Raw genomic sequence first — 12,544 nt, 5'->3', positions numbered from 1 at the left:
GGCACGCCGTATACTATGCGCCGTGCGAGGCTCTCCGCCGACAAACCTCACACAATCCTAGTCGAGTGCTATCCAAAGGTGGGGCATCCCGTTCGCCTCCCGTCACTGTCAGCTTCTTCCAGCTTCTTGCGGGACCTTAATTGGCCGACGCCACCCCACAGTCCAGACACTATGCCGCTTGATTACCGCTGTTCGCAATTGCCTTGAGGAAAGGTACTTCTTCCCACTTTCAACTACGTGCGGAGGAGGACAGTGCGGGCATTATTTGTCCGCAGTCTCCGTTGCATCTTGTGTGACGGTATTTTTTATTCGTTCTTGCCTTCTGTTGCCTACGGGCACAATATCACAATATTTGCTTATCACAATAAAGAATATTCAGCGCCAAAGAACAGGCATGGTGCTTACTTTGGTTTGGGGTAAGCGAACCACGATCTAAAAAACTTTGAAAATTGTATTCTTTTTATTTTAAACGCTCAAGAAACAAGAGTATAGCCATGCGAAGTATTCGCCATCATCCGATCTGTCATTAATACCTCACTTTCCTTTCAGGATTTTGTCTACCATTCAACAGCCAAAACGGGACTGTCAAGTAAACTTTCATTGAATTTCGTGTGAAGCATACAAAAACTGCGATATTTTAAAGCTTATACTTCATTGCTTTTGCGCTATTCGCAGCAGGCCAACGTTGCTGCAAGCTTCACCCGCCCAGCAAGGCGATTTTTGTGCGCTTGGTATTGGAATCTGCCTGTTCGCAGTCGGCATGCAAGTTTTTTTCTGCTACATATTTGTGGACCGAAAGGACTGGTGGGAACATAGTGCCAAAGACCTAACTGAAGACTGGCGGTAGGCAGCCAAGCCTGTGCCCGGTTGATGTCTGACCCACCGAACTATGAGCGGACTCTAGTGCACTGCATAGTCCGGTGGATCAGGCATCAACCGGGCTCAGGCTTGGCTGCCTACCGCCAGTATTCCGTTAGGTATTTGGCACTACATTCCAACCAGTTCTTTCTCCTCCTCTCTCTCCTTCTCCTTCTCCTCTTTTCCACCCACCTAAATCTATTTCCCACCCAGGCCAACTACGTTTCATCTATTCTGAGGAAATGTTTCTTCTACTGATGGATCCATGCTCATCAGATGGCCCTTTCCTGTTGCCTCTTTGGTGCGAAAGCTATTTCATGGAGAGATAGAGAGACCCTTTAATGAAGAACAGAGATTTTAGCCGGCGTTTAAATTTCGCTGACATGCTACTGTGTAGGAAGGGAAATTCCACGAACAGTTACATGCGAGCTCCGATTTGTGTGCTTCTTTTGAATGACGCTCACAGTTCGGCCTTTGCAAAACAGATGTCACAATTCAACCTTCTAGAAGCCTTTTATGGCTCTATTTATATTAAACGCTTCTACATTCGTACAACATGATTAAACTGGTGGCTGACATTGTTGCGTGGTGGCATATGACAAGCCGATGGAACACGGCGACGCAACAGAAACAGAGCCACGTGGTGACATGATGGAATATGCTTTAATGGCCAGCGAGCCTAGCGTGAGCGCTGTTACCACCGCAGAAGAGGTAGCCATCGCGTTAGCTCTGACCGACCCCTCCACCAAAGTAGTCGTTAGCGATTCCCAACAGGCAATTCGTAACTTCGATGCAGGTCGTATATCTCGACAGGCACACACTATTCTCCGATCTCTCCCCTTACCGTCTACACCTCGTCTTCTCATATGGACCCCAGATCATGAAGCGCTCAGCGGGAACGCACAGGCGCATGCTCTAGCCCGAGAACTCAGCTACTGGGCGGAGCACCCTCCTCAGCCTGCCGCTTCCTCTGACACTCCCCAAGGCACCCATTCACGCCTTGTTACATACACGGACATCCTCCAGCATTATCGGCTCGAACGGTGTCTATACTCCCCTGCACACCGGGAACTATCCCGGCGCGAGGCCGTCCATTGGCGCAAAATACAAACAGGAATCTTTCCCAACCCATGGCGATATAGCAAAATTTTCCCAAATCTTATTGCACCTAGCTGCAAACACTGCTCACAACCGGCCACAATCATTCACATGGTGTGGACATGTATACGACACAACGCAGACAATACAGCAACAATGGATGCGTGGGAGTCCCTCCTGCGTACCACCGAGCTCGCCCAACAGCGCCAGCTCATTTTGCACGCATTCCCAAGGGATCCCTGCTGACCTTCTCTAAGCAGTGCAACCAGTCTTTCGGCTGGTTCCCCTTCTTTGGGAGTAAATAAAGAGTTTATCATCATCATCATCATTCCCCCGCGCCACTGTCCGCTTCGTCGTTTTCGTAGCATGACCCGGGTAGGGTGTCTAACCCGGGGCCACCGAGCGATCGTCCCGGTCAATTGCTTGTAATCCAATATATTATGTGACAAACACAGGCGGAGGACTCGGAGGTGAAATGCTTGCCACCACAATGAATGCGAAGATGGGGTGAATGCTTGCCCCGGAGCATCAGGTCCAATGTTCACCGTTTGCCGAAGGCTAAGGCTCATGGACACGCCAAACGGCTTGAGCGGGGGTGCTATCTTCGATAGAGTGGTCGTGAGGTCTCTTCGTCGTGGGGTCGGTCGGGTCGGCTTTAGGCTCTTCCTGGTCATCGTGTGTTGTGGTCAGGGCTGGAGACGGCGCTGGGGAGAGCGGCTGGCCGAGTCTGAGCAGAAAGGGCTGGGGCAGAGCCGGGCGGCGATCTCCACGGGCGTTCGGCCGATGGACCCGGCGTACGGTTGGCGTCGACAGTGCAAGGCGAGGATGAGGATGATCCGCACCTTCAACCAAATGTTGCACGGTGGCATATGACAAGCGATGGAACACGGCGACACAACAGAAACAGAACGACGTGATGACATGATGACATGATGATGGAAATGCTTTGATGGCCAGCGAGCCTAGCGCGAGCGCTCCGCCCGCGCCACTGCCCGCTTCATCGTTTTCGTAACAATAATATGCATCTCGAGGCAATTTGGGCAACTTAATTTACGGTATATTGAACCGGCATAGCAACAAACAAAAATCTAAGCACTATTGCAATATTACCTAATACGAAATGCGAACCTATTTAGGCGGTTTTGCGATATATGGAGGCAATGACGTGTGTGTGTGTGTGTGTGTGGGGGGGGGGGGGGGGGGGGGTGCGCGCACGCGCAGTTACAAAAGCCCCGCACCAAAAGATGTGGCCCATATGACACAGAAGCGTATGTGTCTGCGGGAGAGACTGGTACGTTATACCATACGTTGGGATGTAGGGCTAGTAGCCCCATAGTGCCTAAAATAAATAACCCTAGTCCGGGGCAGTAGATGGACCTCCTAGCAGACTTGGACGCGCAGCACCACCTAATGCTGGTGCACCGAACCATAACCGCAGAATAAGCCAATGGACATGGTGGTTATAGCAAGGTGGAGGGAAAAAGGGAGGAACAATTGAGTGCAGTTCAGAGAGTTCGAAAAGCTTCTCGAATGCTGCAAACTATTCCTGCACGACAGCACAGCCAGTGTTCTATCCAACTGTGTGTAAGATGGGCAGCAACACCAAGCGTCTCGGTGCTGAACTCCGTGGCACGGACAAGTGAATAAGCGTCATGGCAAAGTGCCTTTACATCTCTTTATTCGCATACGACATACATGGTTGTGGAAAACACACAGGCACACATCACTCGCACATTCCACTAAACTTGCGCAACTCTACACCTGCCAAATGAACACATTGCCAACGATGTTTTGACTACAAGAAGTTGCATGTTGGATTAAAAGGCAGCCTTCACAGCCGCTAATTCATCCGCGCAACAGCTCAGCAACAACATGACATTCTAAGTGAGTGCAAATATGGTGTGCTGTTTCTTTATTACCCGGAATTTTCTACCACGGCGACTCGGACACAATGAATGGCCTTCCAATTAAGCAGCCTTTATAAGCTAAGTCCGAAGCACAAACTCTTCTGTTACCAAAAAAAAAAAAAAAAAAAGAATGGTGGGGGTATAAATAACAACTCTCTAGTGACCTAAAAAGCTCAGCCTGATATGCACATTAGCTGCTAGTATCAACCATGTCTAGTTACATAAAATACATAAAGACGTGCTTGTTATGCGTTTGTGGTCACAAAAAGGAAAAGGTATACAATAAACTCAGGTACGCTTTAACACACTACAGTACAAATGTCACAGGCAACGGAAACCTGCGTCGTGACCAGCCTACACTTTATAAAACCAGCCCCGGGGCGGTATCAGTCTCATTACAGAGACTGCGAATGCACAACCTTTGTAAACAAAAGCTTGAGATGCGGTGTAGAGAAGTTGATCATTTATTTGGCACCATAACACTTCTTGTTACTGCTAGACGTGGAGCCTGGACACTTAACTAGTTCCTTGATTATTCTAATTAGCTGCGGGCAGTGATCTTTGTCTGTCAGAGGCTCCTTCCTCTAAGGTGTCGTTAATCCTGATAATTTTGTCTTGAGTATGCTGTGATAGTTCCCACTCCTTGAATTCCGTCCACTCACGGCACTTGAACTCCACTGTGCAGTAAAAGAAACTCCCATTTCACTTTGTTCCGACAGGCATACTTTCAGACATTTAGAAAAACCGGGCTTTTGCTGCTTTGTGGTACACATTAAGCTGTGTTAATCCTGTGGCAACGGAAGCTTGTCTCGTAACGCGTGGCAGTTAGATTAGAGTTAAAAAGAGGGGGGGGGAAGTACAATGGGACAGGGGATCACAAGGACTCGACGCTGAAAACTCGTGCTGCTGATCGTTCTTCTGTTTTGCATCTACCAAATGCCGCTGGACCTTCCGCCTGGAGGGTTGTGGACGCGGATTCCGCTCCTGGTGCCCTGACTATCGTCAATCTGTGCTCCTGCAAAAATAACAATAGGAGGTCTCATAAGACAGATTCAACAGCTCAGCCATATTCCGTGGGTGTTGCAGCGGCCTTCTCCGCTACAAAATGCAGGTTCTCCTCCTTTATCGAAGGCTTACTGACTAGGCTACGTAAAACGTTCCAGCAACACCGCCAGTATTTTTTTTTTACATCGGCTCTCTCAGGTATGATTCTTTTTGTGAAATAGTAACACCACTAAATAGGATACAAGTTGAAATTAGTTGTGGTTTAACTATTGTTAACCCTAGTTGAAATGCGAGAGCAATTGCGGAAGCTCCTTTTGCCTGCTACGTTATTCCCCTATCACGCCCTATCACACTTAAGCTCATCCTTTAAGGGTATAAGGCGAGAGCGTAAGCATATAAAGTCTCGCTTCAACCAAGCCGTATTGACGTGCCTGTGTGTCAAGGGGTAACGAGAATGCAAACGGTTCTGGCAGACTGAGTCTGATATAACCGTCACATATGAAAGGAGAGACCCGAATTGGCAGCTCCTGCCCGTAGCATAGGGGTAACGTGAATTCAACTGTCATGGCAGGCTGATTTTTTTTATGAGGAGATCGTATAGCTACGCCTCTTCATGGCGTAACTGCGGCCACACGAGGTCTCGCTGTGGCTGTCGTAGTATTGCTTTCGCAATAAAAACAGCAGTTGCTTACTGTGGGTCGTTGTATGCGACGTTGTATTACTCCGCTGAACAGTAAACAGAATCGGTTTTTAATATTTGACGACACCAAAACGCGAAAGGCATCACGATTCTTGCACTTTTAATTTGCTCGGAAGGTTAGCATTTCATTTCAGTAATCAGAAAAACCCTAACAACAGACTACTTTCTGTCACCACAGGGGAATTTGTGTCGGTTACTAATGATTTAGGTTGTATCTGACTATCGGTATTGTTAGCATACAAGTCAAAGTTAACTGGTTCAGGAGAAGGGAGAGGACTAGTATCGGTCACACTTGCGCTGTGGACACCTGAACCACGCTGTAAGGAAAGGGAGGAAGATGGGAGTGAAGGTGGAAAGAGAGAAAGAGGAGCCGTAGTGGAGGGCTACGGAGTAATTTCGTCCACCTGGGGATCTTTAACGTGCGCTAACGTCGCACAGCACACACACGCCACTTCGTTTCGCATCCACCGAAATGCAGCCGCCGCGGTCGGGATCGAACCCGGGAACTCCGGCACAGTAGTTGGGCATCTTACCACTGCACCACCGCGGTGGGGCTCAAATTGTTACCATTGTGGATTTCGTGGACCCCGTGTTGTCCTCGACGACATACTGTCACCCTCGTCTTCTAAACGAAGCGCGATAAAGCTGTGAACGTCGTCTGTCCTCCTACTACCCCACTAGCACTCTTGTCATCCAGGCAGCCCTCCGAGGAGTCGTGCTACAAGGCCCTCTCATTGGCCATCGTGGGCACCACTTGGGCGCGAGGTTGAGCGTTGTCGGGAGCCTGCCGCAGGCGCGCGGGAGGAGTTGGGAAGAAAAAGACGAATGCAGGACACGGGGCCTGGGAGCAGTGGCAAACTATGTTAAAGACCATTTTGTAGCGAAAGCTACACTACGTTACCCTTCGCGCCTTTCGTAATTCCTGAAAAAGAGCGGCAGTGCGTATGCGCCACGACTGGTTTCGCCACAGGTGTGTCACGTGTGACGTCCGAGGTGCACCCTTTAATTCGCGGGCGCACGGTTTCCCGTCTTCGCCGGGAGCGCGGAAGAGGACGCCCATTTCCGATGGAAATAAAAGTGGTGCAACCAACCAACCAACCGACTACAGTGCCTAGTCAGTATATTCTAGGCACTATAAACCGACGACTCGGCCGCGACGAGAAGAAAGGAGGGTATACCGCCCCAGCAGATGCGCGCACCGGCGCGGAGAGGATGAGAGGGGGAGTTTCCACACTGCGCATGCGAGCGCCGCCGCGGAGAGCTGACCGAGTCGACCAGGAAAGCGTCTGCCAGCATCGCATACGCAGGGCATGTAAGTGGATTCTGTTTTAAAAAGCTGGTGAACTTTGATGCGTTCAATTGAACTCTGGTTGTGTTCAATGCAACGCGGAGTCGCCCAAAGCCAAAGTTTTCGCTCCACATTTGGTTCAGCAGCGTTGAATCCCTCTTATTTTTTTCGCTGTCCACGAGGCCTATAATGACGGACATTCCCGTGCTTGCCGGGCTGGTCCCTAGCAACCGATGCTATATTCAGCATCGAGGCCCGCCCTTGCGTGTAACGGCCACTGCTGACTGGAGCAGCTACAACGCGCACCAGACCTTTCCCGCTGTACCGGCCTACATGCGTGAAGAAAACACAGAAAAAAACGTGATATGATGAATAACGCCGCGCTCTGCAACTTTATCCTAGACTCCCCTGATGGGGCTTGGGCAGGTAGGTCACCACCGCTTGCGGCGGGGCCTAGTCTGCCACCGAATTTTTATCTGTTGTAGGCCGTCATTGCACCCGCCCCCGCTTCAGTGGTGGACGACGGCTGTTGTTGCGGCGCGCGTCTTTCTCTCCCTCTAAACTTTTCTTTCTTCTCTATTTTCTCTTCTGTCTGCAGGAGGCAGCGGAGGTGGCTCAGCTACAGAGCCAGTAGCAGGCCCGTACATTTTCTTTTCTTTCTTCCTACAGCCACAACAACAACAACAACAACAACTTTATCCTGACGGGAAACGTCATCTGGCGACGGTACAAGGCCCCGTACTCACCTGAAAGGCTGAAGCTCGAATCCTGGAGGTTGCGACCGCCGCTGCGGGTGGGGCCGCGAGTGTGGAACTCGGACGGACTGTGCGGACTGTCGTGCGACCTCAGGGGCGTCGTCTGGTTCTTGTAGGGCGTCGAGGCGTCTCCGCCGTTCAGCATGTCTCCCACGGGGCCCTCGTAGCCGTCCCGGTCCACCTTCAGCCGATCGCTGGCCTGCGTGCGCCGGTTGAATTATGAGGAAGAATTACGCGCACAGTCTGGAAGCAAAGTGGCATCACCACTTGAGCTTCGGCTAAGGTGCGTAACACTGTCACGTCACGTCCGCGCCTAGTGTCGGGGCAGCCAACAAAAAAAAGCTGTTAGACACACGTTTCCCGGTCATAAGGTACCTGCGGCATAGATATAACACGAAAGGGAACAGAGAAGAAAAGGGCAGTGCACTGCTCTCTATAATGATGATGATGATGACGTTTTGTCGTCGTATTCCCATTTGCATAGGGTTGGTGCAGATTTGTATCCTAGCCGTTACTTTAAATAAAGGATCTGGGGGTACAGTCAATTGGAGGCATGGACAATTGCTTCAAAATGATGCATCTTCACTCTTCCCATACAACACGTACCAAGCTATTTTAGAGTGGGTACTGAACAGAATGGTCTCCGCATAACGACAGCCATGAAGTAAGCGGTGCACACTTACCCTTTCGCGCTCGAAAAGGGCACTGAATGTGTGCGGCGAAAATGGCGGCAGGGCAACGAAGCGTCCCGATCCTTGGCTCACTTTCAGCTGCAAAGGAAAAAAAATAGAATACAATACATGACGTTCTCCGTTGGTATCATCTGAACAAAGAAGTCTGGAACGAGGACGCCAGAGTGAAAAGCTTTAAACATAACGGGTTACAAAGAGGTGCGTCGTCACTCTACCTCGCCAATGCCAGAAAACCACTAGACGCAGATCCGCAGGCAAGAACTGCGCTTTCTTCGACAAGTGAAAGTCTCGCTTCGCCACCGAACAATTTAATCGAATTTACCACTGAAAATGTTTGTACTCTTGCGCTTGTAGATACTGGTGCTGCTGTGCCGGTTATTAACGTTATACTGTGCCGCTTGTTACGAAAAGTTGTTCTGCCGTATTCTGGGATTTCTTTGGGCACCCGGCTCGAGTCACCATTCAGGACGTTCTCTATGTCATCAGTTTTATCGTTCTCCGTGACTGCTCCCAAGACATTATTTTAGGATGGGACTTCTTGTGTAGCAATCTGCCTCTCTTGTGTTACATTCTGCCTCTGTGTGTGCAGTCCCTTTATTACCCTATTTATGCGCATATATATCGCTAAACAGCCCAACTGCACACAGCTAATATAGCCCAACTAAATCTGGAACCTTGCGTCATCACACGGAGCAAATGCAGCACCCCTCCCGCCACAGATCCAATGATATTCGATGTTGTAACCGAAAATCTCTTAATCAGACCAAGCAATAAATTTCCGACCGTTTAAAAGGGCAAAAATACCATTTTAAAGAATAATAATGATGATGGTAATTAGTGATGTACCCAAAAAGAAAGGCGCCGTATCTGTCACACTTTTTCCACACCTGAACCCCGCTGTAATGGAAGGAAGGAAGGTGGGAGTAAAATCAGAAAGAGATAAAGGGGTGCCGTAGTGGAAGGCTCTGGAGTAATTTCCAGCACCTGCGGATTTTTAATGTGCACTGACATCGCACAGCACACAGACGCCTTTTCGTTTATCCTCCATCGCAACGCAGGCCGGTGGTCGGGTTCGAACCTGGGCACTCCGGCATAACAGTCGGGCATATTTTAACCACTGCATTACCGCGGCAGAAAGAAATGCTTGAAAACTACTATTTAAAAAACTAAAAACTTTTAGCTGTCACAAAAATGCACTCTCTCGCCAAATTTCGGCTCCTAGAATTCCGTGCAACGTCACGGGAGAAGGCCCGCCCCTATTGGCCCCTAGACAAACCACGTGGCTTCAGATGGAGCGTCCTTAGCCAACCAGCAAACAGCTATCGCAAAGCCACGCACTTGAATCACGTGTCATCAAGCTGTGCACTCTCGTTAACTTGCATGTGAACATGGCAACGACCGTCTTTCACCCCTACGTCAAGATCACGTGACCTTTTAGTATAGTGGCGTTGCTCATATAACGCCACTCTTTGGACGCCGTAAGGGTATATCGACCGGTCTTTCACGCAATTAACAACTTACGACAGCGAGCTGATGAGTACGTGTCAGATAGACACACAAAATAGGACACTGGTGATTAAGCGAGTAACAATGTCCCTCTACCCGAACGAAGGTCAGCAGGGGGAGCCACAAACGCCACTTGTTTTATAAGAGTGAAGTACTTGGAAAGGAGTGGGCGTCAGTTGAAGTTTAGTTACTTGAGGGAAAGTGTAAAGTAGGCTGTAGCTGCAAATCTGAATTCACGTCTTTCTTAAACGGTTTTATTTCTTTACCGGAGCATATCGCAAAACCAAATTTTTGAAATGTACTCAAGCTTCGCACCGAGTGGGTGAATCTATTTTTCCAACAGAAAAAGGCTCTTTCCTATGCCAAGCCCTCCCCTCTTGGAAGAGAGGGGCCTTAGGGTGAGTGGGAATCCGCTTCAGATGCTGACCAAAATCCCTTGGATCTCGGCGGCCTCTTCAGCCAGTCAAACCGCTGGCACCTAGTGTTCCGGGGTCGGGCTTGGCTTCTCTACTATCAATGTTGTTTGCCCTGCCTAGGGAATGCAAACACTCCCATATTATGGGTTCAGGGTACCCCTCTGCCCGCAAGCCCTGCAGCTCTCGTCTTTAAAATCCGGGAAAATATTTTGTTTAAGACCGGATTTGGATAAACATCTGCTCGCAGACGCCTCCATGCGGTCACCTGTTTTTCATCTATAGTCTTGTCTTGAGGGGGTAGTTTCTGACGTTGCCTTCTATAATATTGCGTCACATTATAATACGACAGCAGATGCCCTTCTCTATCGTAGCCTTCCTCAGCTTGCTCATTTCGACCTGCTCGGCAGTAGAGATCTCAAGCCAGGTTGTGAGCAGCCTCGTTGCCACTAACCATAGCCTCCTTTGGCTATGCACTAATAGATTGGTGCGCCGGGGTCCAAATCAGGTTAATTGTCCTACCGGTTATCGTAATGATTGGCCAATTTGGTACGAAAGCGCTACTTAACACGTTCAAACCCAACCACGAATCTTGCGTGAAGCCGCGCTGTCGAGCTTAGGAAGATTTGGTTTGGTGTGGTTTGGTTTGGTTTGGTTTGTGGAGTTTAACGTCACAAAGCGACTCAGGCTATAAGAGACGCCGTAGTGGAGGACTCCGGAAAAAATTTTCATAAGAAGCAATAACAGCCAACAATTTTGAAAGGAAGGAAGGGTGTCATTCGAAGGACTCATAGCTATTACCGGAACCAATCCCCTCGCGTGTTAAAGTGAAAGCTTTTAACAGCTCATGAGTGGCGTCCTCAAATACTGTGCGCAAAATCTGTGCACCATGTGCCCGCAAGATTGCGCGGGATATCGGTGGGATTCTGATATATAGTGACCGATAGACATAGTGACAATAATAGTGATGAGCAAGAAAGAAAGAAAGAAGCTGAGGCAAGCTCAAAACCGAATTTGACCACCCCCAAAAAAGACTTCACCCACATTGAAATTTGGGCCACCCACTCTCGAAGGTTGGAAAGTGTGGATGGAGAGCCGAGTTTTGAACGCTTTAGTACGATACTACGCTGGCTGCCGGAATTTATTTTTTTTTATACTGATTTAGTGAGATATGTTTGAACGATAAAACTAAGCAATGAACCTCGACAGTGAAGATAACGATTAGATTTGTAATGCCTGTTTTGTGCTGTCTCCACACGCTGTTTTAATGTTCACCAGCTTGTGCTCCTCTAGATGCTTATGAATTTCTTAAGCTTGGTGGACCTGATGTAACCCCTAAAGCGTTTGTCCATGTGCCATCCGGCCCGTGTTTAACGAGCTATCACGCCACATGGCTATTTAATGCATGTGTATCGGCAAAATGTGATAGCGGATATTGTGCCAACCTTGTGCTGCGAACATCCTTAGATAGGGTGCTGAGCTGTGTGCCCCCTCCCCTTCCTGTACATGATCGTCGTGCGTAGTACGCATCAAATTAATGCGGATTGATTTGACTTTCTACATCGACCAGAGCACTCACCTGACCATCATCCATGACCACGTGCCCTCCAGAGAGCACGTACTGTGGTCCGCCGCGGATCTGCATTCCTTCGAAGATGTTGAAGTCGGCCGTCGAGCAGTGGGACTTCTTGGAGATTGTTGTCAGCTTCTTTGGATCCCAAATGACGATATCCGCATCCGAGCCAGCTTGGATGCGACCCTGGAAAAGTTTTGGAAAACGCGATCGTTAACCTCGTAAGAAGACGCGCATGGTGGCTGGCTCTGTATATCGTTTCTTAAAGGACTAACGAACCAGGTACACGCAGCGGTGAAACGGCAGGAGCGCGCACAGAAACCGGAGAATACGATGGGGGGTATACACACAGCTGCGAACGATGGCGGCAGGAGCCCGCGCTGCCCTGGCTGCGGAGCTGGTTACGAGGTACGATGCCAACGGCGATGACGCGAAACGCAGGAATGGGCACCAAAGAGAACTCCTCTCGAATAATAACAACGTATAACAAAATATCAAGGAGGCCAGAATATTTCTTTACAGTCCGAATAAATCTGTCTTGTGGCAATAAAGGTTGGAAGGAAAGTAACCGAATAGTAATCGATCACTTTGTGTAATGGTTCAGTTAATTTTCTAGGGATGTAATTGACCAATGCAACCAGTTACATTCTACTCGGAATAATTGTTGTTGTAGTTAGTGATTTATTTTCCGCAAAGTGGTACAAGATTGCTCGAAACTAAACCAGCGATTTCATGCTCCATGACAGACT

At 49.1% G+C, this 12,544-nt stretch overlaps 1 protein-coding gene across 3 annotated transcripts in view; it reads right to left on the bottom strand.

Moving 5' to 3' along the window:
* Positions 1–3,611: 3,611 nt before the first annotated feature.
* The window catches only part of LOC146181823 (dihydropyrimidinase-related protein 2-like), an 87,167-nt gene continuing 78,234 nt past the window's right edge, over positions 3,612–12,544 (bottom strand). For all 3 annotated transcript variants that reach the window (XM_084576827.1, XM_084576829.1, XM_084576828.1), the window contains 4 exons: positions 11,802–11,981; positions 8,295–8,381; positions 7,603–7,810; positions 3,612–4,878 (listed from right to left, as the gene is read on the bottom strand). In XM_084576827.1, the coding sequence (XP_084432953.1) occupies positions 4,793–4,878; positions 7,603–7,810; positions 8,295–8,381; positions 11,802–11,981 (561 nt within the window). In that variant the 3' untranslated portion in view covers positions 3,612–4,792. The remainder of the gene's footprint in view (positions 4,879–7,602; positions 7,811–8,294; positions 8,382–11,801; positions 11,982–12,544) is intronic.

Source organism: Amblyomma maculatum, chromosome 8 (assembly GCF_055883805.1).
Source record: "Amblyomma maculatum isolate TAMU_Amacu chromosome 8, ASM5588380v1, whole genome shotgun sequence".
Classification (NCBI taxonomy): domain Eukaryota; kingdom Metazoa; phylum Arthropoda; class Arachnida; order Ixodida; family Ixodidae; genus Amblyomma; species Amblyomma maculatum.
This window is presented reverse-complemented; position numbering and strand designations above follow the sequence as displayed.